This window comes from Carassius auratus, chromosome 9 (assembly GCF_003368295.1).
Source record: "Carassius auratus strain Wakin chromosome 9, ASM336829v1, whole genome shotgun sequence".
NCBI lineage: Eukaryota > Metazoa > Chordata > Actinopteri > Cypriniformes > Cyprinidae > Carassius > Carassius auratus.
Window position 1 is genome coordinate 15,749,807 of NC_039251.1, and position 23,688 is coordinate 15,773,494.

The 23,688-nt window shown below is 39.4% G+C and overlaps 2 protein-coding genes across 5 annotated transcripts in view; one reads left to right on the top strand and one right to left on the bottom strand.

Moving 5' to 3' along the window:
• Positions 1-83: 83 nt before the first annotated feature.
• On the top strand, positions 84-17,703 carry LOC113108495 (telomere-associated protein RIF1-like). Of its 4 annotated transcripts, none has more exons than XM_026271667.1 (36): positions 85-293; positions 1,249-1,373; positions 1,873-1,951; positions 2,660-2,756; positions 2,848-2,978; positions 3,074-3,165; positions 3,267-3,456; positions 3,540-3,632; positions 3,739-3,877; positions 4,047-4,198; positions 4,655-4,769; positions 5,143-5,319; positions 6,743-6,853; positions 7,036-7,098; positions 7,190-7,290; positions 7,725-7,811; positions 7,946-8,019; positions 8,170-8,350; positions 8,450-8,557; positions 8,643-8,792; positions 8,890-8,989; positions 9,072-9,339; positions 9,427-9,466; positions 9,863-10,062; positions 10,212-10,305; positions 10,444-10,575; positions 10,672-10,814; positions 11,012-11,101; positions 12,026-12,086; positions 12,172-15,141; positions 15,230-15,352; positions 15,440-15,526; positions 16,053-16,168; positions 16,789-16,942; positions 17,018-17,138; positions 17,223-17,703. In XM_026271667.1, the coding sequence occupies exons 2-36, from the start codon at positions 1,261-1,263 to the stop codon at positions 17,456-17,458; spliced, it is 7,188 nt and encodes a 2,395-aa protein (XP_026127452.1). In that variant the 5' UTR covers positions 85-293; positions 1,249-1,260; the 3' UTR covers positions 17,459-17,703. The 4 variants fall into 4 exon arrangements, with proteins under 4 accessions (XP_026127455.1, XP_026127452.1, XP_026127453.1 ...); XM_026271668.1 differs by having other exon boundaries at positions 12,187-15,141; XM_026271669.1 differs by having other exon boundaries at positions 12,190-15,141.
• A 1,206-nt stretch (positions 17,704-18,909) lies between these two features.
• Positions 18,910-23,688, bottom strand: part of LOC113108497 (nebulin-like) — a 57,532-nt gene continuing 52,753 nt past the window's right edge. The window contains 7 exon segments of the mRNA XM_026271672.1: positions 18,910-19,744; positions 19,879-19,982; positions 20,766-20,909; positions 21,663-21,755; positions 21,911-22,097; positions 22,288-22,395; positions 22,772-22,864. Of these exon segments, the coding sequence (XP_026127457.1) occupies positions 19,571-19,744; positions 19,879-19,982; positions 20,766-20,909; positions 21,663-21,755; positions 21,911-22,097; positions 22,288-22,395; positions 22,772-22,864 (903 nt within the window). The 3' untranslated portion in view covers positions 18,910-19,570.

Below are 23,688 nucleotides of genomic sequence, written 5' to 3' on the forward strand. Positions count from 1 at the left end.
CGACCAGGGTATACTAATTATTTTTTCGAATTTTTATTCAAGTTTAGGCGAAGAATCTTAATTTAACCAATAAATAATTTATGACAGGGCGGAGCTGACGTGGGGTTGAAGGTGACGGTTTCAACGCGTCATGTTTGGCGCCAGCATTTTCGCGGGGAGTGAGGAGTGGACAGACGCAGCGTAGCCTTGATCATTTACAAACACTGTTGTATAAACTCTCCCAATTCCTCCGATACAGCTCGTGTGTCGATGATCTCGCCTTCAGTGGGCGATAGCGTGTCCTCAGGCGCGAGGTGAGACGTCTTGAGTTGTGTCTGTTGGTCCGTGTACGTTGGTCCGTGTACTCAGGGGGTTGGGTGGGTAACATGATCATGAGGGTAACTAGCTCGCTAACTCAGCAGTCTTTGTAGGGAAAGTTCCTGTTAGATTATATTGATTTCAGTAAAAGCATACACGACGGTTTAAAGGTTTCAATAAACGGCACATTTTGATCTCTCTGTTTGATCTCTGTGTCTACAAGTTGAACGCTCAACGCACATGATTACACAATAGCTTAAAGATACAGACGACATTAAGGTCTAATATTTGCATCTTGGACAGCTCAGGATATGATGGCACACCTAAAGTTACCACTAAAAAGAACTAGTATTTTAAAGCAAACGCATTATGATAATTGTCAGAGTTTGATGATATAGATGGCGCATTGTTATTAGCCTCTCGTGCATCCGGCTAGCTAACATTAAACATCATATATAAGATGCGTGTGAGGTTTTATTCTTTCCAAATGTGTCATTAAGGTGAAATAGTCGACTGAATATACATCTCTTGGTCTTGATTTGAAGACATTATTGCCATTTATTCACCAGAGATCTCATGTGCATCGAGAGGACACGTTGTCCTGCACGCATGCATCGACTCCTGGTAGCACGAGTATAACATTATAATAGTTGAAATATGTTTTTCTTACGTTCACATGAATGCATAGCATTTAAAAATAGACTGTTAATTGCAGACTATTAAACAAAACTCAGCCAGGGCTATGTTAAGGGTGAAAAGTGGGAGTTATTCTAGGGTGCCAAAGGTCCAAGGGGCAGAAGAGTTTTGAAATGCATTTAAAAAAGTCATTTAAAGGCCTTTTCTAATTAAACAACTGAACCATTAAGATTTTTCACATTTTCTTTCATTATATTCTGGCTTGTGGTAGTCAAAGCTGTGTGCATCAGTTTAATATGCTTTCCTGTCTTTCAGGCTGTGAGGAGGATGATGGCAGCAGTGCCTCTGTCTAGTGCCAGCCTCCTTCCTCTTCTGGAGTGTCTGGAAGATGAAGCAGCCGGGCTGTCAGAGAAGACAGATGCCTACATCACCATCGCAAAGTAAGGGTTAACCTACGGTTCTAGTGTTCATCTTTTAGTAGGTTTTAGTCAAAAGCAAGGATGTCTCCTTCATGATATAAGCTCTTTTAGTGTTGTAGTGATAGTATTGTCAGCAGTTATCGTCCACACTATTATATGAAAATGGCATTCAGGAGCTATTTTATGGTAAAATTGAAATTTGAAAATTTTTAATGTTTACGCTTCATAAAGTTCTTAAAGAGGTCATAAAAGCAATTCATGTGAATTGATTAGTTTCATCAAAGTCTCACACACAATAGGTTTAAATGAACACATTTAATTTAGTCACATGTATGTGTTGATCAATGTACATATAGAGTGCATTGAATATGTTAAACAGAAGCTCCGTTATTCTTTCTTAATGTTTTAGAACCAACCTCATTGGTTCTCGTGTGTCTAGTGAGCATACAATTGGTGGTAATGTTTAAAGGTATTTATAGGTTAATAACTTAACTTTTGTTGTTCATTTTCTTTCTCCCAGCCGCCTGAATGGAGAGGAAGGGCGTCAGTTTCTGCCTGTAGCTGTAAAACATTTTGCACGTCTTAGTAAAGTCCTTTTGGTAAGTTTTTGTTCTTTAAGAATTATCAGACTCATTCATTGGATCTTTTTGAATGTAACTAATAGGTGACTCTATATATGTATGTGTGTAAGGGCTGCACGATATTCGGAAAAAATGACTTTACGAAATTTTATTTTTCTGCGATTTATATATTGCGATATGAAATCTAATAAAAAAAATCTTACGAACAAAAATGGGGTGAGCACACTTACATTCTCATTTTAAATGATTTAAACATTGACACCATCGTGTCAATTGATTAATATGCGCGAGGGAGAGAGCAAGACAGCGCTCGTGTTGTTTGAAGACGGTCTCTCTCTATCTCTCTCTCTCTCTCTCTCTCTGTCCTGTTTAATTGACAGGACTTAAAAACACATGCAAATGATAAACTTTTACTCTATGATGGTTAGGCTGCGCAGTTAATCCGCGAATCACATTCGTCAAGGGCCGGGGAGTAGCTGGACCATACAGTTAATGAATAACGGATCAACTACGACAGCCTACATCGCACATCTGCGATGTGACTATTGGGATTCGAACATCGCAATATCGATGCTTTAACGACACATCGTGCAGCCGTTGTGTGTGTGCGAATGTATATGTATTTTTTTTAAATTATTATTATTATGAATAGCCAAAAGTTATTCTTTCAGAAACCTATGTCTCTGCTATGTCATCAACCCTGCAGATAATTTTTTTTTCTTTCAGGTTCATATCTCCAGTGAGAACGAGGAGCTGTGTCAAGCCGCATTACAAGCTTTGGGATTCTGTGTTTTCCACTCACACATTGTTTCAGTCATACCAGGTAGAGAAAAAGTAGAATTCTTTAGTATGATATACTTATTGCTTTCCATGAGAAATAGCATCCATAATCTATATTTTTTTTTTTGCTACAGCAAATATTTCAGAAGATATACTGTCAACGCTCTGTAATGTTGTGGTAAAATCAAAAGAGAAGTTTACGTGCACTCGAGCGTTATGGGTGATTTCAAAACAGAATTTCCCATCAGAAGTGTCATCCAAAAAGGTTTGTTTATCATGCATGTTGTGCCTGAAATAAACCCTATTTTTTATCATAATTTATTTTATTTTTTGCTAAAAATGTTGCTTTTTCTATTTCAGACCCCAGAGATTCTGAAGAGTCTGGAGGCCATGCAGACCAGAGAGGTTCAGTCGATCCTCATTGAACATGAATCACTCAATGTCATCATAAGGTTTGTTGACATTTCTTGGTAGTGCATTCTTGCCTTGCTCTTCATAGGTAGGTGCTCTGTAAATAAGGTTAGATAATTATTTTTTTTGTGGTGAATGTCAGGTTGCTGGAGCAGGCCCCGTCTCAGATGACTGCTGGAGCCGTGTGTTGGGCCAAGCTGGTTATTCCTCTGGTGGTTCACTCGGCCAATAAAGTGCGCTTGCGTGCCGCAGCAGCCCTGGAGCTGGGCTTGCCTCTTCTTCTGGAGAAGCAACAAGAGGTGGCAGCCATTGTAGAGCCGATGATGTCTTCTGTAAGTGTATATATGTTAGTTTATTTTGTTGTGCAGATATGAATGCATAAATATAAATAACTGTAATGCTTTGCTGCCTTTAGATGCTTATCCCTGAAATGCAGAAGCTGTTTACATCTAAAAATGAGATGAATATGCTGAAGCTCTGGCCCCTGTTTGTGAGACTTCTGGGGAAGGTAAGATATTTAGTAACCAAATAATGTTCATCACTATTTCAGTTCAGAATCTTGAGATTGTCATTTTGGACAAGTATGGGTTTCTATCGTATGTGTCTCCTTTTAGTTGCTCCACAAAGGCGGTGCTTTCATTAATTCCTTGCTGTATTTAGAGGAGTTGGGTTTCCGCAACTCTTCTCCTAATATTAAGAAGATTGCCTTCATAGCTTGGAAGAGCCTCATTGATAATTTCGCCCTTAATCAAGGTAAGTTTATTTTTTTCCTTTGTATTTAGGAGTAATAGTCACAGTAACTGAAAATGTAGGAACATCAGAGAATTACATAGTTTGCTTTGTGGGAAGTTTTTTTCTTTCTTTCTTTTGTAAAATTTTTTGCTTTTTCTAAGTTGGCTTTCCAATGGCTTCTCTTGAGCAGATATCCTGTGCAGCAGCAAGCGTCTAAAGCTCCTCATGCAGCCCCTCAGTTCCATCCAAGTCAGGACTGAAGCCCTTCTGTTCACCAAGCTGGAGGTGTGGTGGTACCTTGTAGTCAAGCTCGGAGCCAACTTGTCCGCTAACTTTGAGCAGGTAAATTTGCCTGCGTTTGCATTGATGAATTATGTTTTTTGGTGCTTTCAGATATTTGTAACCGCTGTATGGCCATGGTCTTACTAATTAAGTGTAAGTGTGATGTGAGCCATGTATGATAACCCATACTCGGATTTCTTGCTCTGCATTTAACCCATCCAAAGTCAGCATTGAGCATTGAACACCCACTGTAGCAGTGGGCAGACATTTATGCTGCGGTGCTCGGGGAGCTGTTTGGGGTTTGGTGCCTTGCTCAAGGGCACCTCAGTCGTGGTATTGAAGGTGGAGAGAGCACTGTACATTCACTCCCCCCACCTACAATTCGTGCTGGCAGGAGACTCGAAGTTGCAACCTTTGGGATTATAAATCCGACTCTCTAACCATATGGCGACAACTTCCCATGATTACAGAGAGAAATATATATCTATCCATTCTTTCCATCACTCTGTCTTAAAGGTTGGTGTACCGCTACTGCACAACACACTTCCTTCTGATTCTCCTCTGCTGAGCCCGACTACACCTGCTCGAACCTCTAACCCAAGCAATGGCACCCCTAACACCCCTAAATCAGGTACAACTCACTTCCTCTCATTGTTTTCATTTGATAAAGGTGATATGAGATTACATCCTTTAAAGTCAGCATGAAGGGGCAATTTCTAAATTCGTTGATAAATCTTACTGTGTGATCAATTTGTCCATGCATATGGTTAATTTTTTTACCCTGACCCAATTTATCAAAGTCAATCTTACGCACTGACAGCCTTCTCTGTGGCGACGTTTACTGGACTTTTTCAGTCAATTATTTTGCTTAAATCTTTCCTCTCCACAATCAACTGCAAGCTCAGATCTGCCTCAATCCATTCAATGGCTGATGGATTGAATCAAAACCCCACCCTGCATATTTAATTTTTTTTAACTTAATGCTTCATCTTTCTGTTCTCCAGGCATTCCCTCCTGCAGCACACCAAGCACTACTCCTCGCATGAATCTAAACAGCAGTGTGCAGGCGGCTCAGTCCTACCGCTCCATTCAGCTCCTCGGTCTAGAGATGCTCCTGCACTGGCTTGAGGGTCCGGAGGTTACAGTCACAGCAGCTAGAGAAAATCTGCAGCTCAGTCTGGGTAAGCATAGGGCTGTCACGATAACAAATTTTGATGGACGATAAATTGTCAAAGAAATTATCACGATAAACGATAATATTGTCATTCTAAGACCAGTTTCAGCTGATATAATGATAATGGCATAATAACGCAGGTACACCTTTTCAAAGATCAATAAACTTTTATTTTATGGCAGATTCAGAGCAAGAAATACCAACATGTTGACAAAATTAATTAATTTTGTATGTTATATTAAGTTTATATGCCAGTTAGGGATGCTCATATTGACCAACGGTTAACTGAAAGTAAACATTTTGACCAATGAAGGGGCCGTTCACATTGCGTTTTTTTTTTTTGTGCTCAAGCTTATTTCAAATGCGGTATGCACGCTCATAATGGAAGAGACGCGGTGCGACTTTTTTTCTCAGCTTTTCAGAATGATGCGAGCGCACCAGGCCATGTGACAAGAACCATCTCAATCAGCTTCCTTCGGGGTGAAATTCCCCGAATTTTTAATTTTTTTTTAAATGGGGTGCACCCAAACACTGCAGAGTTTTTTTTACTTCGTAGATCAATCTTGTAGCAGAGTTACAGCAAGGGTTTTTCGGTGGTGGAAATCCATTACTGAAATTAGCTTGTTGTAAAGGAGATCGCAGCTGATGGCTGCTTAGCAACGACAGATACCTCAGGAGCGCAACTGCCCGAGCACTTTGGAAAGAAGGAGAAAATGAAACGTGTGGGAACTCACTGAGCGCTTTTACACAGGCAACCACACGCCTACAGACATATTTAGCTGAGCAAGCCAAATGAAACGAGCGAAAAGTAGGCCCATTTTGAGAGGAAGTAACGAAGTATGCTACGTGGTATTAAAATAAAGCAGTTGTACAAGTACAATGCAATATCACTTGAGACGCAAACATCCACAAGCAAATGAAAGGCGCTTCCGAGAGCTGGTCACTCTAGCGAGACGTTATCTCTTTATTCCTGGGACTGTGCCTACTGCGGGCTGTCTACAGGCTGTGCTCCAGACTAACCCCACATCATCACATGTTAAATTTTTTTTAGATAAAAATGTAAAAAAAATAAATTATTGCGGGCGAAAAAATGATCTAGCTCTTTTTTTTTTTCATGCGATTAATTGATTTATCGACTATCGTGACAGGCCTAGGTAAGCATACATATAGTATTGTCTAGAGCTTATTTTTGTATCAAATTTTAAATGATTATTTGTGGTTTAAATAAATGATAATATTTGTTAAACATTTGATCTGCTCCCATTTAATCATTTTTTTTTTTTTTACCATGAAGCTAGATCATAGATATTTGCCTCAAATCATGGACATTTTTTGGTAAAAATGTATATGGACACTGTTAATACAGCCTTATATATTGAAGCTTATTATTGTAATTATATGCTAAGTGTCAGTGTACCATTTGTTTCCAGAGCCCCTGACGCACCCGCTCTTTACCAGCCCTTCCTCCTTCAGTAGACATGCCTCCACCCTCATATCAGCCGTCAAAGAAGGCTTCATTACTGTGGGAGAACATGCTCCAGGTATTCATCATATTCTGCACAATGTAGCCTGGATTTAAGAGGCCAGCTTAAATTTTGCCTTAGCTGTTTCTCTTATTGGCCTGCTTGGAAACAAAATTCTTATTATTTAGATCATTTGGAAATGAAAGAAATGCTGAAGCTGTCCATGTTCATCATCTAATATGAGTGTTTCTTTTCCACAGAAGCACTGCTTAGTCTCATTTGGAGCAACCTGATCTGCTCTGTCAGCACAGCTATAGAAGCCGGTGTGTTAACATTTGCTCTCTCAGAAAGTCAGAGATCATTTGTGTTGTGGATACTGGCTCATAGTAATCTAGAAACTTTTCCCGTCAACAGGTAATAAGAAGGAAAGACAGGGGTCAGAGGTTCTCACAATGCTTCTACAGGCTTTGCAGTCCATCGTGTCCTCTGATGCTCTGCCTGCTGAACGTGCCCTGGTAAGATGGCACTTTATGGTGGAAATGACCTGTTGAAAGGGTTACCCAACAAAGATGCCATTTTAAAATATATTACCTTTTAAAAGTTTGGACTCAAAGATAAGAAATTTCTATCCATCAAAAAAAAAAAAAATCCTGATATTAGAATGCTTTTTGAAGAATCAAATAAGACTGGAGTAAATGAATGCTGATTTACATTATAAAATATTTAAATTAAAAATATTTTTAAATTATAAAAGGTTTTACTAATAACGTTTTATTGCATTTTTAATCCTAAATGTAGCCTTGGTGACCATGACACTTTAAAAGCTTTAAAGTTCAAATGTGTGGGGTGTGTTTATTTATTTATTTATTTTTTTGTAATCATCTCAAAAGGTTCTCTAGGTTGTTGATTCAGTCCTACTGTTTGAACATATTTTCATTATTTACCGCAGCTTTTGCTGGAAGCCACTGTTAAGGGAATACCTCAGAAGGTGCTCGGTTCCGCAGCTTATCAAGTGGCAAACATGGATGTGTTAAATGTAAGTGGCTTTTTAGACCTTATTGTAAAGCCTTGCTAAATTTATCAGTATTTTTATACAATTTTCACCCTTTGAATTGACGCATGCCTGTATATCATGAATGTGTAAAAAGAGACTCTCTCCATCTTTTCCAGGGTACGCCTGCACTTTTCCTGATACTGCTGTTCTCCAAGAGTAGCCAGCTCTCATCCTTTCTTGAAGATGAGAGGTAAGCGTAAATCCTTCAAAATAAGTCTTTTGTTTAATTTTTTTTTTGTTTTTTTTGCCATAAACCTTCTAAAAGAGCAGAAACACTCTTAATCCAGTTTCCAATGAGTGTGTTTGCTTAACTGGGGCAACAATTCTTTGCTGCTTGCAGGTTTTTTTCATGCCTGGAAACCCTTGTGAGCTGTGGGTTTTGTGGACCTACATCGCCCCTGGCATTTGGAGAGGCTGTTTTAGGAGCGATTAGTGGGAGTGTGGAGGCTGTGAAGAACAAGAAACAGCTCTGGAGGATGTGGAGCACGGTGGTAAACCATCTGACGGACACCATCAGTCAGGTATTAAACTCAGATCATCAGTGCTGTAGAATGAATGTGCATTCCAGTGCCAGTCAAACCCAGTATTTCACTACTAAATGATAAATCATCCCAACACAGACCAATGAAGTGAATCAAGGAGATGCTCTGGAGCATAACTTCAGTGCCATTTACAGTGCCTTGATGTTCCCAGTTATTCACCTGCTGACTGGTTCACCCCTGCCCCAAGTAAGAGACCATTTTTGCTACATTGCTGATGCTTTCTCCAGTATTATGCAAATGCTTCATATGACATTGTCTTTTTGTAAAATAGACCTCTCAGAAGGCCATGATCTGTACGTGGTCCAGGCTTTACAAGGCGTTTGCTCGCTGCTCAGCTTTGGTAGCCACAGCAGAGGAGAACATATGCTGTGAAGAGCTGTGTGCCAAGATCTCTGCCTGTCTCGACACCGACGCTCTGAAAGTATGGCCTTTCCAACTATGTAGTAAAGTGGAAGATTTATTCAGTTGTGCACCCAATTGGAGTGTTAATTTTTTATGTATAATATTTGTTATTTTAGAATCTGCCGATGTTGGATGCAGTGGCAAATATCTTGCTGATCCTCTCAGAGAGCATAGACTTCTCACCTTACACCCCACAGTTCCAGCAGAAGATGAAATGTAAGGCTTTTGCTTCAGTTTCAAGTTGCCAAAGTTGCGTAAATGGCACTGTCACTTTTTTTTACCATGTTCACATTCATAGTTCCCCGTACACCTTTGAGATGGGTACGCAAGAAGAGCAAAGCTCTGGGGAATCTCTCGACCTTCCACAATCTCCTGATACAGACTCTAGATGCTTTCCTGACTATGGACCTCTCCAAAGCATCTGTGGAGTCCACCAGTGGAATTGGCTTGATGCTGGTTTCTAACTTGTCAACCCTTTTCACTAATATCACTCTACCCACGTTCATTCAAGAGGTGCTGTCCATCCTCACCAAACCCCTCGCACACCTTTTTCAACCGTTCTCCAGGTGTGATGCATTTTCTTATCCTTTATACTTTCAACTTTCTTTTTGTCATTACCGAACACTGTTTGTTTTTTCTTTCTTTTATGAAAGTCATGAACCATCAAAGCTCAGTGCGACACTAGGACCCAAGGTAAGAATTACCATCTGTGAATTTGAAATTGTCTTTTTATTTGTGAAACTGCACCACAAATCCAGCCATAAGGGTCACATTTTTGAAATGGAGATGTGTATATAGCTGAAAGCTGAATAAATAAGCTTTCCTTTAAAGTATGGTTTGTCAGGATAGGACAATATTTGAGATACAACTCTCAAAATATTGAGAAAATTGCCTTTAAAGTTGTCCAAATTAAGTCCTTAGTAATGCATATTACCAATTAAGTTAAGTTTTGATATGTACAGTAGGACATTTACAAAATATCTTCATGGAACATCATCTTTATTAATATCCAAATTGACTGGTTTTGTGGTCCAGTATCACATACGTAGAGTTAGGTAGGCTTCTATTTATTTGCTGTCTGTTTCGTAGTTGGAGAAACTGGCCACAGACCTGCTTGGCTGCCTTCAGACACAATCAACTCTGCATGATGATGAGATGCTTGCTATGTTGTCGCCCTTGCTTTGTGTGCTTTTTCCGCACAAGAGCAAGCAAATTCGTTCTGTGGTCATGCAGTTCTGGAATGCCACCTTTGGAAATGCACTCACCTTGACTTACTCTGAGCCTCTCAGGTTCGTTTTCATACCATTGTTGGGAATTTGAGTGTAAAATGTTGTATGGGCATATTTTTCAGATCTTTAATTCGGCAAGTATGCTTGTCTTAAAAATAATTCTTAATTTTTGTGTTTTTTTTTTTTTTTTATATGCACCCCACCCCCAGGTCTGTTTTAAGTCAGGCTAAGCAAAAGACTCCACTGATTTTACCTGGTTTTGAAGCTGTTGATGCATCAGAAGATTGCAGCGGACAGTATACGGTACATTCAGTGATTTAGTCAGCTGATGTAATATGTGAAGAACACAGAACTGTAAACACAGAGAATTTAGCTCAGTCAAACATCTTGGTTTTTCTTTTATCCTAATTGAGTTCTAAACATGTTGTGTTCTCTAATCAGGGTGAGAGTTCTCAGCTGGACCCACAGATCAGCGGGGTCAAGATGACCTCTGTGGGAAAGAGGGACTCTCTTCTGGCGAGGGCAGAAGAGCATAAAGGAAGAGGCTCTGCAAATGCAGCAAAGCCGGTGTCTGTAAGTAATCAGTTGAAAATGCATCAAAACTTTTAAATATCAATGGTGGCTCTTAAGTACAAGCCAGGTCCTTCAATTCACCCATTGCCTCTTTAGGTAAAGCTGGATTTTGGATCACCCAAGCCCTTGAAGCGAAAAGCTATTGAGGAGGAGGCATCAGTGGATTTTGTTTTTATTCCCCCAGAGACAAAGGAGAGAGTACTAACTGAGCACCAAAAAGAGATTAAAAGAACTAAACGGTAGGTTTGTTCACAATTGCTTTTGTTATAGCAGATCTCTAAAATTGTGAAGGCAGCATTTGATTAAATTTCTTGTGAATCCTACTGATGTAACTGTGGTCATGTCATCATTAAGCTTTTTGAAAATAAGAAATTGTCTAGATTTGTTTTTCCTCTCTTGACTCTAAATTCTGCCTTGATATTTTTTCTTGCATAAGGGTTGACATTCCTGCACTGTATAATAATCTGGATGCCTCCCTGGACACTACAGCCTTTACACAGTTTACTCAGAGTCAGGAAGAGTCCATGTATGTATTGAAATTCTTTGTTTTTGTTCTACATTTTTGTTTGTGTGTGTGTATACCTGTAGGTGTGTGTGTATATAAGGGCTGTAAAAAAAAATTAGAATTTTGAATATTTGTCAAATTTTTAATAAAATCCACAAACCCTAACCGCGTGCAGGTAGTTTTTGAGGCTGCGTGAACGGATTGTGTGGCTGTCCGTGAGCCCTCTTGATAATGATAAATTGCATAATGCGGACGGTGCACAAATTATACTTTGGTCTTTATCAGTGGTGCACAAAATGCGATGATAATATAAGTGTCATTGCATTGTTTTTGTGAGCCTATCCAGTTGAAGCAACTAGATGCAGCTCCTGCGATGTTCATTCAAAATATTGTGGAAAAAGAGAACATCAATGTAGATAAAATCTTGTTTACATCCAAACTAAAACCAAGCCATTCACACAGAAGGCATATTCTAGAGGGACATCACCGATGCACTCGCATGTTTAGAAAGCCATGTAAAATTAAGATGAGTTCAACTTTTTAAAAACACATCTCAAGATTTTTCCCAAACCCACAGTATCTCATGTTTAAATGAAAAATGTACTCCGTGTGATTGGCTTTCCGCCCTTTGCATTAAGCTATGCATGATGCTGTTTTGTTTATAATTCTTTAAGCAACTTAATAATAATTGGTTTATAAACATCATTTTTTAATATTATGCACTTTTTTTCAGTCATGTTTTCTTATGCTTTGAATAAACGTGAAATAAAATATTTTGCCAAATGCCTCAGACAAACCAAAAGCTTTTCTTCCCCCTTACTGAAATTATATTATATCTTAAATTTGTGTATATGTGTGTGTGTGTGTGTGTGTGTGTGTATGCATGCCTTTTTTTTTTTATTATTATTTTTTTTTTTTTACTCACTGTAAACACGTTTTCTTTAGGGGCAATTTGACAAAAGATGAAATGGATCAACCAGAGGAAGAGGCTGACATACAGCTAAAGGTAAAACAGCGTTTTTACATTTTTGATTATGTGGAGAACATGCGTTCATGATTTTTGATAAGGGTATTAATTGGTTCTAATGTAGTTTCCTTCCCCCAAGGAGGTTGCCACAACTGAGGAACCAACCACAGATGTTAAACTAACCCAAGAAGGCACCGGGTCAGTTGTAGAAACACCAGAGAAAACTTCACAAAATAAAGATCAAAATAATGAGAAGAATCAATCACCATCCAGTGACATCTCAGTTGATGTGAGTGGGCATGAGAAAAGTGGACTTGAGGGGACCAGCCCTAATGTTTCAGGTTCATCTGATATGATATCAGGTACACCACCTAAACCCAATAGGAGGCGTCAGTCTTTCATAACCTTAGAGAAATATGTTGATGGGAAATCACAAAGTCCTGCAAGTGTTGCATTTACTGGTCTGCACATTCGCAAATCGAGTAGACTGAGTTCTTCAAAGGCATTGGAGGCTACTCCAAATGACTCGCAACTTCAGAATACAAAAGTGAACTCTCGAAAGAGGAGCAGCACTGACCCATCTGCTCAAAATGAGGAAGTAACAGAGAAGATGTTAACAGGAGGTCAACGAGGTGAAGGTACAGATGAAGAAGAGGATGTGGTCCCAGATACCCAGACCCAGTTATCTGGTGACACGTCAGGTGATGAGAAAAGTCCTGTGTCCAAAGCCAGTGTAGAGGAACAAGATTCCCCTGAAAAAGATTCACAGAGTCTTGCTGATTCTCAAGCTAGTCAAGAACCAAGAAGGTCAGGCAGACGGCGAAGTAAACCTGTACGCCCAGGGGAAGATCCAGAGGAGATGAAAAACCAATGTCAAGAACAAGTTGCAGATTCGATGGTGACACATACACAGAATCCCATACTGTCTCCAACAATTAGCACTTTGACTGGAAGAAGGAGAAGTAAGGTTATTGAGGATGGTAAAGTTGAAGACCAGTTGAACAATAAAGGAATAAAACAAGAGCTTAGCAAAAGTAATTCACAGATTTCCTCTGCAGGATCTTCACAGGCACTTCCACAGGTTCCAATGTTTATGCTTGGTAATAAAGAGCCAAGTGAGATTCTGTCCTCTTCTGATAGTTCTCCTGTAACTCGGTCGGATAGCCAAAGCAAAGAGAGATTGTCTGCTCTCAGTGAGTCTGGAAGTCTGTCACCAGGTAGACCTACGAGGAAGACTAGAGTGCACCTTGAGGAATCAATAGACAAGGAGGCAGATGAAAACTCGCAAAACGATCCTCATAATGCTGCGTCCACTTTGAAAAAGAAATCTTCACATACACCCGTTTCCGATTCTGAGGCTGATAGCCAGCAAACTGCCCAAACGCGAAGAACAAGGAGATCTGAATCTCAATTACTGGAGTTGGCTGGTTCGCAGACCAAAGACGACTTAAGTCCGACAGACTCTCAAACACCGAAAATTATGAAGGGTAGAGTGATGCGAAGGAGAACTGCAGAAGAAAAGAGAGACCATAGTACTAGAGATGCCACATCAACCGTAAATCCTGAGGAGTTAAGTGCAAGCCAAGATTCCTCAGAAGGTCTTGGTAGATACAGAACTCGACGCTCTAAAGGTTTGTTGCCTCCTACCGACAACCCAGAGTCTGAAAACTCTGATAGCCAACAAGATGGACCAAGGCCTAAAAAGAGACCACGGAAACCATTATCCACAGAGGTGCTGCCAGGTGCCACAGAGCACATAGTTACCGAGATGGTGCCAGATAAGGAGGGTGTTGATGTTTCAATGGAGATGTCAGAGGATGAGGCAGATATTGAAACTAGTTTAAATATTTTAGTCATTGAGACCAAAGAACTTGAGCAAAAGTACAAAGAGGTCCCTGCCCCTGATGTTGTACCCCATGAACAGATTACCTCGGAAAAAGATGTCAAAATTAAGATCAGATCTGAACTGAAGACTGATACAGATGAGGAGGTCATTAGTGAGAAACCGGAAGATGAAGAATTGAATTCATGTTCACAGATTGGATTGGAAGATTTAAACAAGAAGAATAACATGCCGCATAAATGCCCACATACCAGGGGAAGGGGCCGTGGGCGTAGACGATCTAGAAGTTGCAACTGCTTTTCAAACAACCGTGATGTGTTCTCACAGGACAGTGACTTCCAAAAATCACAGGATCTGAAAAGTGAACAGGTTCCACTTTTAACTGATGCCCCGAACTCTCAATCTGAGCAGTCAAGCTCTACATCTGTAGCAAAGAAAAGTGAGAGCTCAGAAATTGCAGAAGTCTCAGATGCTGATGTTCAGCCATTTTCAGCCTTGCCCTCGCAACTCCCATCTGAGGTATTCCCTTCTGAAAGTCCCATTGCAAAGCTTGGTGTAATTGTTTCTCAGCTCTCTGAAGCAGAAGGAACACATGAATCATCCAAACCAACAGGTGAATCAAACAAGGACCATCTAGAGCTCCCAGAGGCAGAAACAAAGCAGTTGGAGAATTCTGGGTGCACAGGTAGTCAAAATCACAAAGCAGAGGGATTGGAAAATGCTTCAGTAAGTCAAGAACCTCTGCAGAGTTCGACACCTCAAGACACATCTCCAAGTCAAGGTCGCCCAGTGGAAGATGCACCTATATGCCAAGAACAGCTAGAGTCTTCCCATGTCCAGCAGGAGGATGAAGTTCACCCAGCAATGAAGGAAAGTGAAGACCTTGCTGTTTCCGAGCCCAGTGGAGAAAAGTTTATGCTGCCAGGAGTGTCAAATGGCAAAGAACTGTTTGACAAGGATGTTGCTCTTGTTGAGAAGGATGAAGACGCTCAGATAGACAAACAGGATCTTCCTGTGGACCCACAGGAGGAGACGTCTGTACCCCCTGAAAGTAGTACCTCTGGAGCGTGCTTAGGTTCACCACCCAAGCCTAAACCTTTGGACGCTCTGAGTGGTGCACTGGAGCCTGGCCAGAGTCCGAGCAAAAACCGATCTTGTGGCTGGACTCCATCTGCATCTCCATCCACCAGTATTCTGAAGAAGGGGCAGAAGAGAACATGTGAAGAGGATACACCCTCCCCTCTTGATAAGGTATTTGACTGCATACTATACTATTTAGGAAACTGAAATGCATGTAATCTTTAATAATTTCCTCTATTTCTAAAACATTATTTTGCAGTCTCGTCGAGTGTCTTTTGCAACTCCAATTTATCATCAAGAACTGGCTGATGATATTGATCGACGTAGTCCAGTTATTCACACAAGCTCACCTAGGTCAAAAGTCTTGAGTGGACAATCGAAGGTGTGTGAGTTTTGAAATCGTAGGATAATAAAACTGAATAGATTTAACTTCATGGCCTATTGTTTAATTTCTAAAATTTGATTACAGTATATCACTACACCCACAAAAGGATATACAAGTCTAAGTCCACGTAACCTCCGTAGCCCTGGATCCAAAAGCTCTAAAAAATGCCTGGTAATTTTTTTTCTAGCCTTGTACTTAAATTGCGAAATCCTCTTAGGAAAAAAGCCAGACTTTATCATTGCTGCTCCTTGATTATGTAATGATTTACCAGCATATATTAGGCTGCCTCCTGATATTAGAAGTTTTAAATATCATCTTAAGACTTGGATTTTTTTTCTGTAGCTATTGTTTTATTTTATTGGATTGTTGTGGACGTTTTTATCACATTTTTAAATGTTTAATTCTTATAACATTTTAAATCTGTTTTGCGAAGCTTTTACTCTACAGCACTTTGGTCAGCACTTGCTGTTTTAAGTGTGCTTTAGAAATCTGCCTAGACTGGCTTGAAGTGAGATATATATATATATATATATATATATATATATATATATATATATATATATATATATATATATATATATATATATATATATATATATATATATATATATATATATATATATATATATATTAGTCTGCCTATTCATAATTTTTTTTTCTTGAGTTTAAAATGTTCATCTTTCTTTCTTTGTCATAGATTTCAGAAATGAGCCAGGAGCCACGTCCTATTGCTAAAGATTGTGTTTATCCAGCACTTGTGGGCTGCTCTGCCCCTATAGAGGCTGTTTTACCACAGATATCCTCCAACATGTGGTAAGCCAGATTACCCATTTCCCCTATCGTACATCTTGGCTTCAGTTCATTAAGTTCATTCCTCAGTTTTAATTTTATATCCTAGTGTAGTACAAATACATCAAAGTATAGATTTAAGTGGTTTAGCTGAAAGGCGTCAAAGTGGTTGTACACGTATACCATTTATTCACCCAAACGGTTTTTTCTCATCAGTAGCTTTTGAAGTGAAGTGAAGTGAAGTGACATTCAGCCAAGTATGGTGACCCATACTCAGAATTTGTGCTCTGCATTTAACCCATCCGAAATGCACACACACAGAGCAGTGAACATACACACACTGTGAGCACACACCCGGAGCAGTGGGCAGCCATTTATGCTGCGGCGCCCGGGGAGCAGTTGGGGGTTCGATGCCTTGCTCAAGGGCACCTAAGTCGTGGTATTGAAGGTGGAGAGAGAACTGTACATGCACTATCCCCACCCACAATTCCGTCCGGCCGGAGACTAGAACCCACAACCTTCGATTGGGAGTCCAACCCTCTAACCATTAGGCCACGACTTTTATCACCAATGTGAAGGTTGTTTTCTGAGGTATTAATGTAAAGAATGTAGGTAATTGACATAATTGTTTATTTTTTGTTAAGGTCTCGTGGCTTTGGTCAGCTTGTTAGAGCAAGAAACATCAAAACGGTTGGAGACCTGAGTGCCCTTACCCCAAGTGAAATTAAGTCTCTTCCTGTTCGCTCGCCTAAGCTTTCCAATGTGAGGAAAGCACTTAAAACCTATCATGAACAGCAGGTAATTGTGTATGTTGCATTAGTATCTTCTTTATTATGGGAGATCATTTCTTAAATCTCACATTTGGCTGTACAGAGAAAAGGGCATTTTGATGACCTAAAGAGTTTTGAGGAAATGGAGAAAATGACGTCTGAGCCTGAAGAGATGGAGCTTCCTCAAAACCAAGAGGACGAGCAAACACCAGGAGAGGCTCAAGGTTAGCCATTTAATTTCTTCTGTCAACTGTCATTGGCAACACTTTCAGCATGACAATGACTTAATGACTCCCAACTTTTTGCAGATGACAGACCATCAGAAGTGGAAGCAGATTCAGAACCAGTGGCTGAGAAGAACAAATCTTGTGATTTGCTCTCAGATGTTGAAGCCCTTAGTGGACGCCTAACTTCAGGGGAGCTTGGTCACTGCTCACCTGACCAGCTGGGCCTGATGCACGAACATCTGAGCGGAATGATGAGAAGCATTGTGACCCACATGAAGTCCCGCTTGCAGAGTAATCTTGATGATGGCTTGCAATGAAGATATAGACTTTTTCCTGACATAAGATTCACTTTTAACTTTAAGATTAACAGTGGACTGCTCATTTCTCAAGTTTTAGCTTGAATTTTAGAGTAGATGACTTTTTAATTATGATCTTTCAGAGAATAGACTTTAATGGCCGAAAACCATTTCAATTGCTACTTAAGTGTTGGATGTATTTTATGGAGTAATTTTTTTTACGACTAAAATTGTGCTGAGATGCCAAGAAAACTTAAAAAAAAAAATAAAGTTATACAATTAATACAATTTATTTGACTTTTTTTCTCATTAAATGCTTGAAGGATTTTTATTTTTATTTTTATTAATTGCTTTTTACAAACCACAAAGTACATATCCATGACAGGACATAGATTGACTGCAAGAAGCATAGTGTTACTTTTTTAGCTACTGATACAAAGTTGACTTATTGCTGTGAAGCCCTTTTTACAAGGTTTTAAGGTTTCATTAGCATTAAATTCGTTAACATGAACTAACAATAGATAATTCTTCTACGTATTTTATCTTGATTACTTAGACATACTAATACATGTTAAAACTGACTGGAAATGAATAAAAATAAAATATGCATTTTTTTTTAACTAAGCACTTAAAAGGTTAAAAAAAAATTATCAAGTAAAGTTAACAAATGGGGACATTAGTAGAGACCGGTGTTCTGACGATTTGTCCTAAGCTATCAGATTTTCCTACCTCCCACTAAAACAGTGGGTACAACGAAAAATGCTACTGTAAAGTTATGATTTATTAATGTCTACACCTACCACAACCCTAATCATACCCTTACAGTACTACAAATACAGTAATTATGCGCCACCGTTGCCAAACACACACACATGCAACAGCTACACAGAGATTTGCAGCAGCAGCAGAGATGGCGAGTCGAGAGCAATCCGATGAAAAGTTGCCATTTTCAAGGTGGAGATATAAGCACTACTTCAAATTCATTGTGGTCAAAGGCAAGGTCTGTTCTACTAATCTCAACTGACTTGTGAAAACTGCAAAAAAAAATAATACAAATTCTCTGACGTATAGCAACTTTTTTTTTTTTTTTTACAGTAACGGAAATAGTTACATTCCCTGGTGATGAGTTGCTTTTATTATAGAGTAATTCAGTTATAGTTACTCACTACTTGTTCCAAAAAGTAACTAAGTACATTTTTAAAGTAACGTTGAATCATCTTAATATCAAGTGTTCTACTGCGTTATATACTATAAAAAGAATATTTCACTGAAAATTGTGTACTTTTGTTAATCATCTTCAAACATAAAGATACTTTATATATAATTTATTTTTTATTTTATAACCATAATTTTTATTTTTAAGTGAACCGTCCCTTTAAGATTTTTTTTTAAGTTAAAAGAAACTTCAACCTTTTGTTGTTGATCAATAATAATAATAAAAAAAGGAACAAAATCCATGAAAGGAAAACGGATTGACTGCAGAAGCGTGGTGTGCTTTATTAGCTACTGATTCAAGGTTTACATCTTCCTCTGACCCCACACTTACAGAATCAGAAACAAAACACACACAAATAGTGGCCAGCCTTCAGCAAGGGAGGGAGGAGGCTTGTTTTTAACATCAATGCATTTTCACTTTAGAGGAACTGATGGCCTGTCCTCAATGTCATGGTTTTTTTTTCTTTTCATTTTCATATGGCAACCTTAGTGCCGCTGTTCGGTTTTTATAAAACACTGAATTTCGGATATTCCTTTTTCACATATAAAGTGAACCGTGAGCCCATCTCTCGTTGTGCAAGTGTTTCAACGTTAAAACTTTCAGGATGGCCTTCTTTGAATGTAGTGTGATTGCAATATACAAAAACAATGGGCTCCAGTTACTTAACTGTTAGAATAGAACAACAAAGATAAATACAATTGTCTGTGACTTAAATAGGGATGTATAGTTTGTCAGTTTTTCTCATGCCACAAAAGACATTGTGATATGGGCACAAACGAAATTTCCTAACATTAATGAGGACAAACAATAGCATAACTACCGTACTTGGACTAACATAAGTAAACATAAAATAGCATGTACTGAGTAGATATCAAACTCCGTCATCCACAGGGAGTTTGAGAAGGCAGTAGTTGTATTTAGATGGCTTCCACATAGTTGGCAGGGAGCATACCAGTCTTTCCGGTACGCTGCACAGTGCCATACATCCAACCCTCATCGATAGACTGCACGTTCACAATTACATCACCGTCCTTGAAGGACACTTCATCCTTGTCTGCAGCAGGGTAGTCATACATGGCACGGACGGTTTTCTGTTGAAGGGAAAATGGACAATATTAAACAACCGACTTCACTATCAAATACACATTGAATATGTAGGGTATATGCAAACACATACGATATTAGCATTATATTACTATAATGGCAGTGATCTCTCAGTACTTACTCCAGTGGTTGAGGGATGTGAGGGGACAGAAGAAACGGTGGTCTGTTGTGTTGCCACAGAGGAGGATCTCTGCTGAACCTCAGTTGTCTTGGTCTGTGTGTAACCTACACGACAACAGCACAGATCTAAATGTATATATTTCTATATCACTTGTTTTTACTTTCTACAATTAGATTTGAATCATTATTAGTATTAGGGAGATGGTAGGAAAGATCAATAGTTTTACGATGCATTTTAAAGCCTCAGCAGTTACTAAAGAATGAAAGGCTGTAGCTTACATTTGATAGTTTGAGGTGTGCATAACAGCATTTGGGGCACAAGCTGTTATGGAGGTGATATTAAGAAGTTGGTGTAACATTATTTTTAAATTTCTTCCATTAATTGGGTGAAAACAGGAAGTTAATCCTACTCTGAAATTGGTTTAATGTATATGTAGGCCAATATGTTTAATATAAATCAACTTCATGTCAAATTTGTGATGTCAGTTAGATTTGCATGTGCCCTTTTTTTCTCTTGCTTTTCAACATTAATTGGCCGCTGGCCATATATATATATATATATATATATATATATATATATATATATATATATATATATACATATACATATATATATATATATATATATATATACATATACATATACATGCAAGCTTGCAGTCGATTGCAAGAAAGGGATGGAGTATAAGTGGACCTAATGTTTGGAGAAGTCTGGGATACATCACCAGAGAGAGACGTCTAGCATTTCACTAAAAGATAGTCATTTTGGTTAAAAAAAAAAAGCTTTAAAAATGAAACATGGATGAATCATTAACAAAAAGATCATTTTTAATGGCAGACTATCATGCTAAACCCAGGGTCAAGACAATTCAAGCCTTTTTAACGTACCGTGTAGAGCGGAGACACCAAAGCCATTGCTGTAGAGGGATGCGTGGTGGTCCACGGTCTCAGACACCTCTGACTTCTCATCGCCCACACCACTCATTGCGCTGGTGGAGCGGGAGTGCTCCTTACTGCGACGCTGGGCTTGGACTGAAACAATGGGACAAACATGTCAGCATTACCTCCTCTTTGACAGACTGTCATCAAGCAAGGAAGGTGGCAAATTAATATACATCCACAGTATAGGGTGTACAACTGCCCAACAGGTCATTATACAAGTGCAGGTGAGTCAAGGATGCAACAACTGCCCAATCACAATCAAGTATTCCCGAGAGCTGTTCAAATAAGGCCTAAAGGTTCTAAAGTTCTTTCTTCATTTAGGGGTAAAACGAAGTTTGATATACTTGTGCAGCGGTATATAGTGTTAGCGAACATCCCGACACCACCCACTCTGATGAAAGCAGCATTTAAATTAATATAAATATGTGCTTTGCGCTTTCCTCAACAGAGAGCATTTTTTATAAAAAGCATTTGATCACAGAAACATGGGTATGTTTGCACAAGCTCTGCAAATTAGCACTCCCATGATGTCACGTCACATGTATTTAAATTGCACTTTATTCGATATATTGAATAAAGAGACATCTCACCTCCAAGGACGAAGTGAACCTAGAGAAAAGTTAAGTGGGAAAGAAGGTGGAGCCTCAGTGCACACCTCCTATGATGTAATTGTCATGGACCAATGGTAGTACAAAGGTGTTTTGCAGTCGGTATGAACTTCTCCAGAAACTAAACAAACTTCGTTTTGGCCAGATTTTGTTCGAAATTATATCAGTTCGTTCTTCGGTTTCACTTGAAGTGTATCGGGGCCTTAAGTCCAGTGACAGAAGAGTAGTGTCCTACCTGACATCATGTGAAGACTTCTAGACTGGATGTTGTCCTCGGCAGGGTCATAGTCAAAGACAGAGCCGGGGTTTGTGCGCCACACACGCAGATCTTTGAGAAAAAGGAAACCTAGTTTAGTGAATGTCTCTGTATATAATTCTTTACATATTGCAAGAGGCATGTTTTTCTATATTTATGGGAAGAGAATTCTGTTTCTAAACTCAAGTGTGGTAAGTGTGCACAGAACACAGCATGTGTCAGCTGACCAGTGGTGGTCTCCTGATCGTGCTCCTCTGCACGTCTCCTCTCCATCTCCACCACACGTCTCTGGATGCCGCGGTAGCTGATGTCACTGAAGTCCTGGGTGTTTCTCTTCACGCGCTCAGTGACGGGGTCAGAGATGGTGGGGGTGAAGCTGCCCTTACTCTTCTCAAAGTCCTGGTGGTATCTGACCTGAGAAGACCCACAGACAGCAATACATGAGGCAGGAGATGCAAAGGAACTTGAAAGCAAACATTAGTTTTAAATTGGACCTTAAAATAAAGTTGAGATGCAACAGGTTGCCCTTCATATACTATAGAAAAATCAGTGGATACATATAGCAACCTATTGATAAAGGTATGGATTTTAAAAATAATCTTACTCCAGAAATGATACGCTGGGTTTCTTTAACACGTCTCATCTCAGGGGTGTCCAGCACAAAGGCGGCCTTGCCCTGCACCTGCTTGCGGAAGCTGTCCGAGTACAGAACCTGGACACGAGACAACACCGCACATACATATATTAGAAACCAAATCATTCTGGAATTAGTTTTTGTATCAAGACCCTGTGGAAGACACACCAGGAAATCATTAGACAGACAAATGACATGAACCCCCCCTGGGTGTTATTGTGATTTCAGACAGATGAATTAGAAGGGTCTTCAGAGGGCTGGATTAAAAGAAGATGGGTCCCGAGATGAAGTTGAAGATGAAGATGTAGTGATGATGATCGGTTACAGCATTACATTCAGAATATGGAAGAGTACAGTTAATTGTATTAGCCTCCTACATGAAATGAAGGTATTAGAGCGGTTACGTGTACACATGACACACAAACACACACTCATGTCCTGTGGCTGTGAGTACCGCGCTAATCTGCAATTGGTTCCGTTTGACCCGCTCCATCTCTGGAGTGAACACCACAGGCGTTCCCTTCGCAGACAGGTCCTTATATAAAACCTAGAGTAGAAAAGAACAGCGCCCCCCAGAGGACAGTCAGACACTAAACACCATGACAGACGCAAGAGTTTTGGAGAGCAGTCACATCAAACATCACACACAACGCACAATGAGCTTATATCCCAGATTTAAAAAGGGAAGGGAAAACGACAAATGTGGGATACAAGAGCTCATCTGGTATTGGATTAGCAACAATGTCTGGAGTTGAATAAGTCCATATATTTGAGCTCACAGCAGAAAGGGGACCTAACTAGGGTGGAATATGATGTGGTCAGTTACATTAGATGAAAATGGGGTTTAAGCAATACATTTCATATGCTTCAATTGTTTCGCATCAATGATGGGATTGTATAAATTGGAAATGATGAAGTAAACTGGAAGCGTTAATGGGATCAGAGCCACTCTCAAGTAAACCCTTGTGGAGCTTCCACTGCCGAGCTGATGTGCTTCTGATTCTCTTTGACCCGCTTCATCTCGGGGAGGTCCGGTATGGCTGTACCTTGACTTTCTTGTATTTTATCTACCCAAGAATTAATTTCGACATATTAAATAAACAACACAAGAGTGAACCAAAACAGCTAGAGAATGAACACACACAAAGATGACATACACGACAATATAAGCCCTTTTCCAAACCCTTAGTTTAGCTGCCTTCTAAAATTGTATCATAAGTGCCCAAAAGTGGAGTATTTGTAAATTTTCACATAGACAGCTCTACACAAATAGCATAAAATTCCATAAAGGTGCCAAAACAGTTTTCAGGTCAGAAGCGTGCTTATGATGCTTTAAAATACTTTCTAGAATAGGCAGCTTGTTAGGTTTGG